The sequence below is a fragment of the Lissotriton vulgaris genome, chromosome 8, assembly GCF_964263255.1.
Source record: "Lissotriton vulgaris chromosome 8, aLisVul1.2, whole genome shotgun sequence".
Classification (NCBI taxonomy): domain Eukaryota; kingdom Metazoa; phylum Chordata; class Amphibia; order Caudata; family Salamandridae; genus Lissotriton; species Lissotriton vulgaris.
The window spans coordinates 1,169,030,938-1,169,048,152 of record NC_141696.1 but is presented as its reverse complement, the minus strand read 5'-3'; the positions used below and the strand labels follow the sequence as shown (position 1 = coordinate 1,169,048,152).

The 17,215-nt window shown below is 47.3% G+C and overlaps 1 protein-coding gene across 1 annotated transcript in view; it reads right to left on the bottom strand.

The window, feature by feature from the left end:
- The window catches only part of VWA8 (von Willebrand factor A domain containing 8), a 1,363,176-nt gene that overhangs the window by 894,284 nt on the left and 451,677 nt on the right, over nucleotides 1-17,215 (bottom strand). Inside the window, exon 13 of the mRNA XM_086935029.1 lies at nucleotides 1,728-1,888. Within this exon, the coding sequence (XP_086791155.1) occupies nucleotides 1,728-1,888 (161 nt within the window). The remainder of the gene's footprint in view (nucleotides 1-1,727; nucleotides 1,889-17,215) is intronic.

Here is a 17,215-nt window from a genome sequence, read left to right as displayed (position 1 = left end):
TTGACCACCAACAAGCCTTTTTTACCTACAAGCAATCCGGTTGAGGAAATCTTTGTCCAGAGGAACGTTGTAGAAAGTTGAGCCTCGCTGAGGGTCTGCACTACTATTCCCAGAAGCCACCTGCCCACGGACTTTTAGAGGCCACGCCAGACGGATCGGGAAACTGGACTTCAAGTTTGTGGACTTAGCGCTTTGGGCCTGCCCACTGCAGAGGACTAGTACCTCTAGTCCTAGACTAGGGAGTTCTTGTAAAGTCTTTAGGTTGCAGAGAGGCTCACCTTCCTTTTGGAACTGGTCTCTGGTCCTGGGCGAGTCGTAGTTCAGCAGGTGCAGTGTGGCTGTCACAGGTGCAGTACTTCACGCCTTTCCTTCTGTGAAGTCCTGCTCTTGTGTAGACATAGGTCTCTTCTGGTTTCACGTTGAATCTAAAGTTCTGGTGTGCCCCTTAAATCCTGAATTTAGGGGGTGATAGTGGGTATGAGGACTATTTGCCAATGGACATCTAGTCCTATGGCTAATCCACCCCAGTAGTGACAACATCCTGTGGGTGTATGTCACTAAAACTAGTCAGAACCTGATTTCTAGTCTAAAATCAAGATGGCCAAAACCATCTTCGACTGGACACCTCAGCTGCAACACCCTACAGGAATGGTCAGCCTTGTGGAGGTGGACGCCTCCTGCATAGCTAATTTCCTGCCTACCCGTGAAAAACAGTGCCTAAGGCAGGAGAAAGTTTTGTCTTGAGAGGGATACAAGATCCTTTGTCCAGTAGTGCCAGTAAAGCCTTTGAGGCTCACAGCTGCATCGGTCTTATCACTAGCCATCCTGTGTGGGTGGAGGTGTCACCTCCTGCTCACACAGGTCCTTGTCTCTGGCATCTGGGAGTGGCACATACTCCCCAGCATGAGATCAGAATTCTGTCTTGGCAGCAAACCTTCGAAAAAGCCTGCCAAGACACGAGAACACTGGGTTAACTTGGTGGAAGTTGTCTAAAGTGACACCTAGGTACATGCTGGTTCAAACTCTACACCACCATTGTGTTTGACACCAAACACGAAAGAAATCAGCCAGGCCATAATGGAGCTCGACATATAGGTAATGTCCAAATGTCAGCCAAGGTTATCTGATGGACCATCAGTCACTTGCGGTAGAATTACATTTAGAATGCAATCACAAGGCAATGTATGATTGCACATATATTCCCACACATATAATATAATGCACCCTGCCTCCTGGGCTACAGGAGGCCTGCCTCAGGAGTGACTGACATATATTAGAGGCAGTGAGATTACCCTGTCACACATGGTGAGTTCAGGGTCGCACTTAAGTATGCAAGCTGCAGGGCTGACATGGCAGACCTGCAGACTTCGGTTTTACTCAGGTCACTCAGGGTGGCACAATAAGTGCTGCATCCCTGGTACCCCTTTTACAATCCTGCCCTGGGTACCACTGGTACCATATACTAAGGCCTTACAGCAGTGTAAAAATACTTGGCAACTGACTGTAGCCATTCATATTTGCAATTTAAGGGAAATCTCACTGATGCTGGACCTGGTTTGCAGAACCCAGCACACTTTCAGATCAATTACCACAGCATCGTGAAATTCAAATGAGGCAAAAAAATAGGAGGGGCATCTGCAAGACGCCCAGTTTACCAGAGATCCTGAAACAAATGCATTAATATCAACACAATTGCAGTTTCTCCTTCAGAAACAGGTTTCACTGACCTGTGCAGAATGGATAGAGTCCCAGGATTAACGCGGTGAATACCATCAAGCAGAACCAGCTTTCCGTCCATTGCAGCGGTGACAAGTGGAGACGGCCGCCAAGCTGTATCCCCATTAGGCAAAGTGTACCGCTGCTGCAGAAGGTCTCTGGCTGTCATATCCTAACAAGAGAATAAAATCAATTAACAGGAGGATACTACTCTCCTTCAAGTGATCACCTTTGGATTTGTTATGTTAAAATGTTCTTTTTCGGCAAATCTTTTCTAATTTCCCACCTGTGTTTTTTATATCCCACAGACAATCATTTGAAGAGAAAAATGTCATAGAAGTATGCAATTGAGAAGAATCGATCAGGGATGTCCTGTGACCGTTTTACACAAGGTGAGTTATGTTATGTTATGTTAAAAACATTTATACCGCGCTCGGTCACCAGTGAGTGGACCTACTTAAATTGTGATCTATTGCCAGTGATATGGTGGCCAACACTTAATATTCTTGCCTGCTACAGTTTACATCTCTCCAGGTGCAATACTTAAAAAAAGCGCATCTGTTTGCCGGCTCAGCATGGCATCCAGAAATATCGTCTGGCTTAAATGTCGCTTCTTTCGTCCGACTGGGAGTAGATTTTCGATTAGTAACTTCAATGGGGTGAGATTATTTTTTGTAAATGATACTTAGGACACAATATTCATGTCAGACGACATTCTGACAATGAACAAACCACACACACCACAGCTGATGGCACTGAACTCACCACACACACTAAAGTGAAGGCACTAACTCAACACACACACCACAGCTGATGGCACTGAACTCACCACACACACCAAAGTGAAGGCACTAACTCACCACACACACCACAGGTGATATAATTGAACTCACCACACACACCACAGGTAATGGCATTGAACTCACCACACACACCACAGGTGATGGCATTAAACTCACCACACACACCACAGGTGATGGCATTGAACTCACCACACACACCACAGGTGATGGCATTGAACTCACCACACACACAAACCAAAGTGAAGGCATTGAACTCACCACACATACCACAGGTGATTGCATTGAACTCACCACACACACACTACAGGTGATGGCATTGAACTCACCACACACACCACAGGTGATGGCATTGAACTCACCACACACACCACAGGTGATGGCATTGAACTCACCACACACACCACAGGTGATAGCATTAAACTCACCACACCCACACCACAGGTGAAGGCTTTGAACTCACCACACACCACACCACAGGTGATGGCATTAAACTCACCACACACACCACAGGTGATGGCATTAAACTCACCACACACACCACAGGTGATGGCATTAAACTCACCACACACCACAGGTGATGGCACTGAACTCACCAAACACACACCACAGGTGATGGCATTAAACTCACCACACACACCACAGATGATGGCATTAAACTCACCACACACACCACAGGTGATGGCATTGAACTCACCACACACAAACCACAGGTGATGGCATTAAACTCACCACCAACACCACATGTGAAGGCATTAAACTCACCACACGTGATGGCATTGAACTCACCACACACACCACAGGTGATGGCATTAAACTCACCACACACACCACAGGTGATGACATTGAACTCACCACACACCACAGGTGATGGCATTGAACTCACCACACACACACACACCACAGGTGATAGCATTGAACTCACCAAACACACTACAGGTGATGGCATTGAACTCACCACACACACCACAGGTGATGGCATTGAACTCACCACACACACCAGAGGTGATGGCATTAAACTCACCACCAACACCACACATGATGGCATTGAACTCACCACATACACACACCAAAGTGAAGGCATTAAACTCACCACACACACCACAGGGGATGGCATTGAACTCACCACACACACCACAGGGGATGGCATTGAACTCACCACACACACACCACAGGTGATGGTATTGAACTCACCACACACCACAGGTGATGGCATTGAACTCACCACACACACCACAGGTGATGGCATTGAACTCACCAAACACACCAAAGGTGATGGCATTGAACTCACCAAACACACCACAGGTGATGGCATTGCACTCACCACACTCACCACAGGTGATGGCATTGAACTCACCACACATACACACACACCACAAGTGATGGCATGGAACTCACCACACACACACACCACAGGTGATGGTATTGAACAAGAGAATGAACTATAGTCAATTTCGACTGAAATTCAGTATTCACTGTATGATCCCAGGTTTTGTTTGTTTTCCCTCCTAAGGTTTGTCTGTAACTGTCCGCTTTCTTTTAAGGTTGGACATTACATGCTTCTTTCAGGTCTGGTAGGTGGTTGATCATCTATCACACTACAGGGATCATTTTGAGTCCTGCAAACCGCACGTTGTACCCAGTGTTTGACACGTTAAAATGCCACCAGGTATTACCTGGGTGAATAAGCTTGGAGAAAACATGGCAGGAAGGAAAAACACATGCAGTTTTACAGATCAGTCTCTTATTCCGGTGTGCAGAACTTGAAATCACCCAGTAAAAGTACCCTGGGTGTGTAACACCGCAAAGTGCGGTAATCGCATTACCCAGACATGGTTTTACTCACTGAAATTCCTGGCCACACCAAAGCAAAAGCCTTTACAAAAAGCTATTCTTCAATCTGTTACGACTTTTAATACTCGGGTGTGACTAGTTGCTTGTTCTACAACTTAAGAATACCTGCCTCAAGAGGAAATGAATACACTCTTAAGGTATTTAACGATTTCTTGCAAAAGATGTTTAAATCCTCAGCGTCAGAATATTCTAAAGCAGAATACTCACTTTGGTGAGTACACTCTATCTTTAAACAGCACGTTCAGTGTTAATCACACACATTCCATCTTTTTACAGCGAAAAAATAGGTCATAGAAACGTCATACATAAGCAAAACGTAATTCCTGAAAATCAGACATATTCTCCCCACACCTCCACAAAAATTGTCCCAACTCAGCTTTCCAGTGCAACCTATCAACCTGTTTTTCTGACGTACTAATCCTCAGTTGTTTGGCAATCCATCCTTTAAGTTGCCAGAGATGTAAGTATGTCTGTACCTACCTTATGTACGATGCATGTACAAGAGTTTGATTACTGCATAGTAAATGGTACAAAGAAAAGTAACAGCAACAGTGTCTCCAGCTGACATCAAAAGCAAATGAGTGCTCCACCTAAGTCATATACTGCTGTATTTTGGGACATTTAAACTTGGCTGCAGTTCAGCATGCACAAAAGCAGGCTGATTGCATCAGATCTACAGTGGTATGACTGCAGTTGACTTTCTCCCTTTCAGCTCTACCAGTAGTGGATCAACGCTCCAATGCAACAGTGTCATGATGATTGTACTGTAAGTATCCGTTACCAGGCAGCGTGCAGCAGTACGAAGTATATTCCGAACCTGCTGTAAATAAGCAAAAATAACGACCACCCTTCACCCCTCTAAAGGCAGTGGAAGTGACATCACATACCCTTGGACCCTACAAAACCAACACACAAGCTGGTTAGTAAACAGTGATTGTCAGTAGGCACAAACGCCTAGCTACTAAAAGAAGGCTACAGCACACTTAACTTTATTTTTTTTAAAGCAATCAGATTGATAAGCAGCATTGGCATTGCCAAAAGGTCTCGCCTTTAGGACCGTACACATGTTTAGCCAGAGCTATTCGCTTTGGCAATTTCATTACGCTACATTGTTGAGCATTGTGGATGCTGTGCGGCATGTTGAAAAGTTATAATGAAAAAGTGTTATAAGCATTTTTGTTACCTTATATAACCAAAACGACATTATGTACAACTGAACGTCCCAATTAAATAAAGAATTAGTATAACAAATGTCTTTCAGGTTTTTTTATGCTGGCAACTTCTTCCTGCCTGTTCTAATGCTTGTTTCTTATAGCTTTGTGTTTGTTATTGGAGGGAGGATGGGGCATACACAACAGGAGAGTGGAGGTTGGGAAATAGTACCTGAATTACAACACAAGCAGCGGACGAACACTAGGGGAGAATCAACAGACGCCAGATTCAGAGGGCAGACTGAGGTGGTGCTAAGGTGGTGCTAAGGTGGTGCTGAGGTGATGCAGAGGTGGGGCTGAGGTGATGGTGAATGATGCTGAGGTGGTGGTGTGGAGGTGATGCTGAGTGATACTAAGTGATGCTGAGTAATTTTGTGGCGCTGAGTCATGCTCAGGTGGTAGTGCTGCACTGGTACTCAGGTGGTTCTGGCGCTGTGCTGAGGTGATGCTGTGCTGATGCTGAGGTGGTGCTGCATTGGGGCTGAATTGCTGCTGAGGTGGGGCTGCGCTGGTGCGGAGGAGGCGCTGCGCTGGTGCAATAATGCGGAGGTGGTGCGTGCTGATGCTGAGAGATGGTGATGTGCTGATATTGAGGTGGTGCCGTGCTAATGTTGATGTGGTACTACACTGGTTGGGAGGTGGTGCTGCATCGGTTCAGAGGTGGTGGTGCACTGATGAGGTGCTGCTGTGCTGACGCTGAGATGGTGCTGTGCTGATACTGAGGTGGTGCTGTGCTGATGCTTAGGTGGTGCTGTGTGTTGCTCATGTGATTCTGAGTGATACTGAGTGAAACTGAGGTGGTGCTGAGTCATGGTGAGGTGGTGCTGAGTCATGAAGCGGTGGTGCTGAGTCATGCTGAGGTGGTGCGGAGTCATGCTGAGGTGGTGCGGAGTCATGCTGAGGTGGTGCGGAGTCATGCTGAGGTGGTACTGGGCTGAGGTGACGCATTGATGCTGAGGTGGTGCTGCGCTGATGCTGAATTGCTGCTGAGATAGGGTTGTGCTGTGCTGAGATGGGGATGCGCTGGGGTTGGTATATTGATGCGAAGGTGGTGCTGTGCTGGTGCTGAGATGGTGCTGTGGTGTTGCTGAGGTGGTGCTGCACTGCTGAGGAGGTGGTGCTGCACTGGTAGTAGTGCACTGATGAGGAGGTAGTGCTGTGATGAGATGGTGCTCTGCTGAGGTGGTGCTTTAGTGGTATTCAGGGGGTGCTGTGATGATGGGCTGATGCTGAGGTGGTGCTGCTCTGATGCTGTGCTGAGGTGGTGCTAACTGGTACTGAGGTAGTGCTGTGCTAATGCTGAAGTGGTGCTTCCTCAGTGCTGAGCTGCTGCTGAGGTGGTGCTGCGCTGGTGCAGAGTTGGTGCTGCACTGTTGCTGTAGTGGAGTTGCGCTGGTGTTGGGTTGGTGCAACGCTGGTGGTGGTGCACTGATGCAGAGGTGGTGCTGTGATAGCATTGAGTGATGATGAGGATTTGCTGCGCTAGTGCTGAGGTGGTGATGGTAAGATGCGGTGGAGCAGTGATGCTGTGCTCGTGCTGAGTAATGCTGTGGTAGTGGCGCTGAGGTGGTGCTGAGTGATGCTGAGGTGGTGCTGAGTAATGCTGAGGCGGTGCTGAGTGATGCAGAGTTGGAACTGTGCTAAGGTGATGCTGAGCTGATGTCATGTCGCGTTGGTGTTGAATTGCTGCTGAGGAGGGGCTGTGCTGGTGTTGAGGAGGGGCTGTGCTGGTGTTGAGGAGGGGCTGTGCTGGTGTTGAGGTGGGGCTGCGCTGATGGTGGTACGCTGATGCAGATGTGATGCTGTGTTGATGTTGGGGTGGTGCTGCCCTGATGCTGAGTTGGCACTGATGAGGAGGCGGCGCTGTGCTGATGCTGAGATGGAGCTGTGCTGATGTTGAGGTGGTGGTGCTCAGTGATGCTGTAGTGGTCTGGAGTAATGCTGTGGCGATACTAAATGATTCTCAGGTGGTGGTGGTGCTGCACTGGTACTCAGATGGTACTGAGCTGGTGCTGAGTGTTGCTAAGTTGGTGCTGTGTTGAGGTGATGGTGCACTGATGCTGAGGTGTTGCTGCGTTGAACTGGTGCTGAATTGCATTTGAAGTGGGGTCGCGCTTGTGCTGAGGGTCGGTGCTGCGCTGATGGTGGTGCACTGATGAGGAGGTGGTGCTGTGCTGATGCTGAGATGGTGCTGTGCTGATGCTCAAGAGAAATACAAATATAAAGAAACCTACTTAAAAACTATAAAACACAAATTAAGAATACGAAAGCAAACTATATCGCTGACAAGATCAGATCCTCTAAAAATACTGCCAGAGAGCTTTATACCACTGTAAAAACCCTCTCGACATTGGGAAAAAGGAATGGGATAGCACCGAGCCGAGACTTTGTTGATCAGCTAACTAACTTCTTTTACTGTAAAGTCAACATTATATTCCAGGAGTTTACTAATGCTTTCAATAACTCCAGTCTAGTGGTCAATACCACTCATGAGAAGGCTAGATATGAACATGCCACTCTAGCTCCTCATTGGCAATTTAATTATTTTATGTGATTTACTGAAGAACAGGTGGATGCACTCTTGAAAACCACTAAATCGGGATTGCCCACAGATCCATGCCACCCTAAGGTTCTCCACCCAGTTTCTCAAACTACTGCTGCACACCTGACTTCAGTTTTAAATTTGGCTTTGGACTCAGGCTCTTTACGTATTAGCTGGAAAAAGGCCCCAATCCTGGCACTGGTAAAAAAAAAACACACTGGATGCGGAAGAAGTGAAAAATTACAGGCCGATCTAAAGCTTACCACTTCCAGCAAAAATACTGGAAAAATCCATGAACCTGGAGCTTATTTCTTTTCTAAAGTCCACAAAAATCCGTGACTCAGCGCAGCATGGATTTAGACCACAACACAGTACAGAATCAGCTCTCCTAGTAGCTAGAGAAGAAATCAGGACAATTGTAGAGAGGAAAGACAGTGCAGCCTTGATCCTGGTTGACCTATCAGCAGAATTTGATAAAGTTGACCATGGTACCTTGGTCAAGCGCCTCAAAGACATGGGCAAAAATTAGCCAGCTCTCAGGTTAATTGAGTCATTCTTATCTAACACAAAGTTAGTGGTGACCTGGGGTGATTTTTCCTCCTCCCCTATCAATCTCCCATGTGGGGCCCCCCAGGGATCCTCACTAAGTCCTACCCTGTTTAATGCAAACATTTCCCCTTTTATTTGTCTGATTAGATCCTTTGGTTTCTCGGTGTGCTCCTATGCTGATGATACACAACTAGTTGCGTCAGTTTCATCTGACCCGGAGCAGGTAGCTTTAAAAGTATAGATAGTGTATGGGCAACATTGCACATTGGATGCAGGCCAATTTTCGAAAGCTTAACTCAGATACAACGGAGGTGTTGCTATTGGCCATAACACCTTGTTCTGGAATCAGTCCATGGTGGCCCACTCCCAATACCTGTACAGAAAGCAAAAAACGTGGATGTTATATTTGACTCCAATCTGACCTTTATTGAACATTCCTAAAAGATCACATTGTCCTGTTTCCTAATGCTACGGGAACTAAAAAAAATCCTTCCTTTTCTCCCCTTGGAAGTTAAACAATCAGTGATATTAGCACTGGTCATCACCAAAATCGATTATTGTAATTCTCTGTTCGTAGGTGCTCAAGAATGTCTGCTTAACCAGCTTCAGACGCTCCAAAAAGCTGCAGCCAGGGTGCTATTAAACCTCCCCAAGTTCAGCTCAGTTTCTATCTCACTGGCTACCAATCAGATCTTGGATACAGTTTAAGGCACTCTGTTGGGCACATAAAGGACTTTATCAAGAAGGCCCTAGCTTCTTTCAAGAAAACTTCAAATGGTACTCCCCGCTCGTAAATTATGATCCAGCTAGGCAAAAAAAGTACTGGTCTCTAGAATTAAAAAAATCCAATTGGGGAGGAAGATGTTTTCTTCCCTTCGCTTCCAAGCAGTGGAATGCCTTACTGTCCCATCTGAGAAATCAAACTAATCTGTTTAAAGTTCCGGACTAATCAAAAAAAAACCTGGCTTTTCTCAAATCTATAGTATTCCTTTTTAGATATCTTTGAGCCCTTCACCTGGGATACATTTCAGTAACTGGCATGTCATGTTCCATAACACTAGCGCCAAGACTCCTTTAGGTATTAACGCCTCTACAAGCCATCAAAATAAATGTAGAGGTGGTGCTGTTATGATGCTCAGGTGGTGCTGTGGTGGTGCTCAGGTGGTGCTATGCTGAGTGATACTGAGGTTGTGCTGAGTGATGCTGAGGTGGTGCTGTGCTGGTGCTCATGTAGTGATGGTAAGTTGGTGCTGAGGTGATGCTGAGCTAAAGCTGAAGTGGTGCTGCGTTGGTGCGGATTTGCTGCTGAGGTGGTGCTGCTCTGGTGCGGAGTAGGTGCTGTGCTGGTGGTGCACTGATATGTATGTGGTGCTGTCAATAAGGGCGTCCCCCAAGGTTCGGTGCTCTCGCCTCAGCTTTTTAACATCTATATGGAACCACTCTCCAAGCTACTCAGAAAAGCCAACATCCGCTTTCACCTCTACGCGGACGATACACAAATCTATCTGGAAACTTCCTCTCTCACTGACATACATAGACTAAATGATGCCCTGAAAGATGTTCAACAATGGCTGACAAACAATCACTTGAAACTGAATCCAGACAAAACTGAGACACTCCTCATCTTGAACAACCCTCAAATCACCGAATGGCTAAAAGCAATCGATGCGCTTAAAGGAAATCTTACTCTAGCCGACTCTGTTAAATCTCTTGGCATCATCATAGACCCCAAACTAAACATGGTAAAACACATCAAGAATGCAGCCAAAGGTGCTTTCTTTAACTTCAGACTGTTGAACAAGATCAAACCCTACATTCCTAACAAGGATCTCAAACTGGCCACTCAATCTCTGGTACTTTCAAGACTAGACTATGGGAACGCAATCCTAACAGGCATCCCGAAATCGAACTTGGCACCGATCAAAACAACACTACATGCTGCAGCTAGAATGATTACCGGCATCAAAAAATCAGATCACATCTCCCCAGTGCTCAAGGAACTCAAATGGCTCCCAGTAGAAATGCGTAGTAACTTCAGAACGGCCTACCTAACCCACAAAGCCCTCCATACCGGCAAACCCGAATACCTGGCAAATAAACTCAAAAAAGCAGGCCAAGCCAGGAATCTGAGAAGCTCTAACTCCTTCCTGCTCATCCTACCCAAAACCAGAAAGAAAAGAACAGCGGACTGCTCCTTCACTGGAAACACCCCCAAAATCTGGAACTCCATCCCCCCGCACATCAGAACTATTCCTTCTTTTGTGGAATTCAAAAGGCAACTCAAATCCTTGTTCCTGATCCGCTCCCTTGGCTGTGGATAACCGGGGTCAGCAAGCAACCCCTGAACTATGTGACTACAGTGAATCCCATAACCAAAGAAGCTCGGCAACTCACCCATGTTCCGCTTACAATGTCACTCACTGAATGCTTATACCTTACATATGTTATGTTCATGTTCATGTTTATGTTATGTATATGTTTATACAGATTTTTGTCATTCTATTACTGTAAAGCGCTCTGCTACCTCCGGGTCTTGACAGCGCTATAGAAAACTTCCTAAATAAATAAATAAATAAATTAAGTTGGTGCTGTGCTGAGGTGCTACTGCACAGATGCTGAGGTGCTGCTGCACTGAGAGGGTGCTTTGTTGATGCTCAGTTGCTGTGGTGGGGCTGCACTGTTGGTGTGGTGGGGCTGCGCTGGTGGTGAGATGGGGCTGCGCTGGTGGTGTTGCACCGATGCAGAGGTGGTGCTGTGCTGATACTAAGTGGTACTGAGTCGGCGCTGAGAGGGTACTGCGCTAGTGCTGAGTTGGTTTTACACTGGTGGGAACTCAAGAGAAGGTGGTGCTGTGGAGATGGTTCTATGTTGATGCTGACGTGGTGCTGTGCTGTTGCTGAGGTAGTGCCGAGTGATGCAGTGGTGGAGCTGAGTGATGCTGTGGAGGTGCTGAGTGATGCTGTGGAGGTGCTTAGTCATGCACTGATGCTGAGATGGTATTGAGGTGGCGCTGTGCTGATCTAAGGTAGTGCTACGGTGATCAGTTGGTGCTGCACTGGTGGCAGTGCACTGATGAGGATGTGGTGCTGTGCTGATGCTGAGATGGTGCTGAGATGGTGCTGTGGTGGTGTTCAGGTGGTGCTGAGCTGATGCAGTGGTGCTGCGCTGATGCTGATGTGTTGCTGTGCTAATGCTGTGCTAATGCTGAGGCAGTGCTGCATTGGAACTCATGTGATACTGAGGTGGTGGTGTGCTTGAGCAGAGGTGGTGCTCTTGGGTTTACTGAGTGATACTGAGGTGGTGCTGAGTGATGATCAGATGGTGCTGAGTGATGCTTTGGTGGTGGTCAAGATGGTGCTGTGCCCAGGTGGTGCTGAGTGATGCTAAATTGGTGCTGCACTGGTGCTGATGTGATGCTGTACTATTGTTGAGGTGGTGCCGCGCTAATGCTGAAGTGGTGTTGCGTTGGTGCTGCACTGGTGCTATGCTGATGCTGTGCTGGCGCTGACTGATGCTGTCCTGGTGCTGAGTCATGCTGAGGTAGTGGCGCTGCGCTGGTGCTCAGGTGGTGCTGAGCTGGTGCTCAGGTGGTCCTAAGTGATACTGAGTTGGTGCTGTACTGCACTGATGCTGTGCTCATGAGCAAGTGGTGCTTAGTTGGTCCTGAGGTGGGGCTGTGCTTGTGGTGGTGCACTGATGCAGAGGTGGCGCTGTGCTGATGCAGAGATGGTGCTGTGCTGATCTAGTGGTGCATGCTCATGCTGAGGTGAGGCACAGGTGCTGAGGTGGTGCTGCGCTGATGCTGAGTGGGTGCTGCAATGATGAGGAAGTGGTGCTGTGCTGATGCTCAGGTGGTGCTAAGTGATTTTGAGGAGGTGCTGAATCAGGCTGAGGTGGTGCTGAGTCATGCTGAGGTGGTGGTGCTGCGCTGGTGCTCAGGTGGCGCTGAGCTGGTACTCAGGTGGTGCTAAGTAATGCTGAGGTGGTGCTGTATTTAAGCTGATGCTCAGATGGTCCAGTCTGATGCAGAAGTGGTGCTGCATTCGGGCTGAATTGCTGCTGAGGTGGAGTTGTGCTGGTGTTCAGGTGGTGCTGCGCAGGTTCTGAGGTGGTGTTGCACTGGTGCTGAGGTGGTGTTGTGCTGATGCTGTGGTGGTGCGATGCTGGTGCTAAGGGGAGGCGCTGGTGCTGAGGTGATGCTGCACTGATGCTGAGGTGATGCTGCACTGATGCTGAGTGGGTGCTGCACTGGTGGGGGTGTGCTGCTGAGGAGATGGCACTGTGCTGATGCTGAGATTGTGCTGTGCTGATGCTGAGGTGGCGCTGTGGTGGTGCTGAGTGATCCTGAGGTGGTGGTGAACCATGCTGAGGTGGTGCTGAGTGATGCTGAGGTGGTGGTGCTGCACTGGTGCTCAAATGGCGCTGAGCTGGTACTCAGGTGGTGCTGAGTGATGTTGAGGTGATGCTATATTTGAGCTGATGCTCAGGTGGTGGTGCACTGATGCTGAAGTGATGCAGCTTTGGTGCTGAATCGCTGATGAGGTGGGGTTGCCCAGGTCCTGCATTGCTGCTGAATTGATGCTGAGGTGGGGTAGCGCTGGTGCTGCATTGGTGCTGAATTGCTGCTGAGGTGGGGTTGCGCTGGTGCTCAAGAGGTGCTGTGCTGATATGGTGATGTGGTGCTGTGCTGATGTGGGGCTGTGCTAGTGCTGCACCAATGCGGAGTTGTTGCTGTGCTAGTGCTGAGGTGATGCTGCAGTGGTGCTTAGGTGGTAGTGTGCTTGTGTGGAGGCAGTACTCAGGTGGTGCTGAGTTATGCTCAGGTGGTGCTGTGCTGGTGGTGCTGAGTTGGTGCTGCGCTGGTGCTGGGGTAATGTGGCACTGGTGCTGAGGTGGTGCTGTGCTAATGCTGAAGTAGTGCTACACTGGTGCTGAGTAGCTGCTGACGTTGTGCTGCGCTGGTGCTGAGGTAGTGCTGCAATAATGCTTTGGTGGGGGTGCGCGATTGCTGGGTTGGTGCTGCGCTGGTGATGGTGCACTGATGCTGAGGTGGCAAGTGATATGGCGCTGGGGATGAGTGATGCTGTGGTGGTGCTGAGTCATGCTCAAGTAGTAGTGCTGCGATAGTGCGCCGGTGGTGCTGAGTGATGCTGAGTTGGTGCTGTGCTGAAGTGATGCTGTACAGATGTTGAGTTGGTGCTAGTTCTGAGGGGGTGTTGCAATGGTGCTCAGGTGGGGCTGCGCTGGTGGTGGTGCTATGCTGATGCTGAGATGGTGCTCTGCTGATATAGGTGGTGCTGTGCTGGTCTGAGGTGGTGCTGCGCTGGTGCTGAGTTGGTGCTGCACTGGTGGCAGTGCACTAATGAGGAGGTGGTGCTCTTCTAAAGCTGTGCTGATGCTGAGATGGTGTTCTGGTGGTGTTCAGGTGGTGCTCAGCTGAAGCAGTGATGCAGTGGTGCTGCGCTGATGCTGAGGTGCTGCTGTGCTAATGCGAAGGTGGTGCTACATTGGTGCTCAGTTGGTGCTGAGTGATACTGAGGTGGTGGTGTGCTTGAGCAGAGATGGTGCTCAGGTGGTCCTGAGTGATAATGAGGTGGTGCTGAGTGATGCTTTGGTGGTGCTGTGCTGGTGCCCAGGTGGTGCTGAGTGATGGTAAATTGGTGCTGCACTGGTGCCGAGGTGATGCTGTACTATTGTTGAGGTGGTGCTGTTCTAATGCTGAAGTGGAGCTGCGTAGGTGCTGGGATGGTGCTGTGCTGATGCTGTGGTGGCGCTGAGTGATGCTGTGCTGGTGCTGAGTCATGCTGAGGAAGTGGTGCTGCATTAGTGCTGTTGTGGTGCTGAGCTGGTGCTCATGTGGTGCTGAGTTGGTGCTGTGCTTAGGAGATGCTGGGGTGGTCCTGTGCTGCTGAGGTGGGATTTCGCTGGTGGTGATTTGAATTCTACTGCTAAATGGACGCTTTGCAGACGATAAACCTCCCAGACATTCACACTTTTCACCACACAGGCTGGCTTTAATGATTATGCGTTGACCCCCAGTGGAATTCTTCAATCTGGTGAAATAATTTAAAATAGCCTCTAAACTAAGCAGTGATCATGTCCCTCAACTTATTCCACATAAATACAACAATTTAAGGAAAGAGTCCTTGACCCCCCTAGGAACGCCAATGGATGCAGTACCTCTCAGAAAGGTGAAAGGGAAATAAAGAAATTAAGCACTTTAACTGATTACTTGAATTCTAGATGATGGAAAATAACAAGGCACAGATGTGTATAAAATAAGTAGCTATAGACACAGCCATTAATACGTATGACTGTCCTTGAGAAATGTAAGAATATTTGCCTTGGAAAGTAGTAAAGGGGATCAGAAAAAAAATAGTATATGCAAAAGAAAACAATAGTTAGTACACCAGCAGAGGTGAATGAAGTATTGAATCCAGCCATGGTGACGGAGATCTAAATGGAAAACCAGAAGCAGTGTCAAAGGCCAGTATTTCTTTATAGACACAGATTCTATTTCCATTATAAAGGACACCAGTTCGGTGTCTGGTGGTTGGCGAGGTTCAATACTGGTCCAATACACAAAAAGCGACCGTTTTCCTCCCCTGCAAATTTTTGATGAATTGCATTGCTTGATGTAGCGGGTTAAGTGTATGCCAACCGTTTGCATAAATAGGTTGATGAATGGACCATCAGCAACAGGCTAGTCCCTGATACTAGGCAGGATTTCATAGAGGTGCAACATAGACGACAATCAACCAGCTCTTTTAATACATACATCCATTATATTAAAGCTGCCTCAGTCTTTGATTGCATCAACAGAGGTAAAGTATAGGGCAAATTTAAGAACTGTGTTGTATTCTGCCCTTGTTATTATTATGTGATTTACACTTCCTGCTCAGTCAGTGTTGTTGCTGTGTGCTCAATAGAATGTTGGAGTCTTGATGTGCCTCGAATGTTGGGAGACTGTGAGGTGAAGTGACAGTTGAGCATGGGCTGAGCAGCAGGCAAGCTATTCCTTGTGGGGCTCCTCTTCACATCTCAACTACTTGTTTTCTCGAACTATTCAAAATGTTACCTGCTTGAATAAATCATCTTTAACTACAACCTTCCTGCCTGAGAGTGGTCACTACGCAGAGAAGAACTCAGGGGCTTGCGGAAAACACCAATAGCGTTGGAGTGGGACGTTATTCTAGAGGCCATGAAAACAATGGATAATGATTAGGAACCTGTAGGAGTTGTATAGCTGAATGAACAAAGAGATACCCATACTTTGTAAACTGTGCATAAATATAGATCTAATATACACATGCATGACCTTGTTATGAGCCTACACCACTTGTTACAAGATACACAAGATTAAGAAGCACGCTTGAGACCGGGGGGATTCGGGAGGGGGGAGTTGGGGACAAGTTTGTTGTAATAATGTGATAATATATGACCAGCAGCCGAGATAGACATCTCGACGAGAAGACTATGGACTTTTATAGTGTTCCTAGGATTCATTGTTTATATCAACATCGCAGTAGGCATGTGTATACTCATTGTGACAAGACTGGCTGTGCAAGATGTGTACCATGATTATATGATATATAAAAGAGAAAAATCAATAAAAGTATGTTAAAAAAAACTACAACCTTCCTGCGTGGACCTCCTTACTACATTTATTTGGCGACGAGGATGGTAACGAACCTACGTGAAACAAGCTGATATCAGGAACCTGGCGTACAATAGAGGACCTGAAGATGAAACAAGCTACAGAACAGACAGTCACATGCAACAAAAAGTACAAGAGGAGGTATCCAGAGGAAAGGAAAAACTGCAAAGAAGTTAACAAGATTCAAGGTTGTTCTACACAGAGGAACATAGACAAAAATAAAGAAGAAACAAGTCCTACACAGAAAAGAAAAGAAGTAGACACAAGTAAGATGAAGCACTACGCCCCTCAGCCCCACCAGTGTCCTCTCCATCGGACAGCCCTAGCCCACGTGTACTGTGCTCATCTACATTACTTATGTTGAACCTAGGTGTATCCAGCTCTATTTGAGTCATCAAGCCCATCAAAGTACATCCAGCAATTCATTTGGATCATCTATGTGAGTTTTCTGCCACATACTGCAAAACCCTGAGGACATATTATAATTACATAGTGCAAGGGATTATAATCCTTACAACAAGGATGGGAAGAACTGCCTCATAACTTTATCTTCCATGGGAGCCACACAGCGCTGATCCAACCTGCCTACAATGGAGTGTTTTGCTGCAGGCTACAACCTGCCACTATTGTGCTTCGGTGTCAGTAAAAATCCTACCTGCACTGAGCCAAATCTCAATTTGTCTGTGACAGTGTTCTACAATTCTGTATTTTGTGCGGTTGGGGAATTTTAGAAGAAGGAGAAGCGTCTGTGTTACCACAAAATTAGAGCTTTTTTTTTATTCCAACGAACATTCTGCCTTATTTTTCTCGGACTCAGATTTTGTCAGTTACTTTTTGGCTGGCATTGCATGGACATATTGTTTTCTTGATGCGGTTTACATTTTGT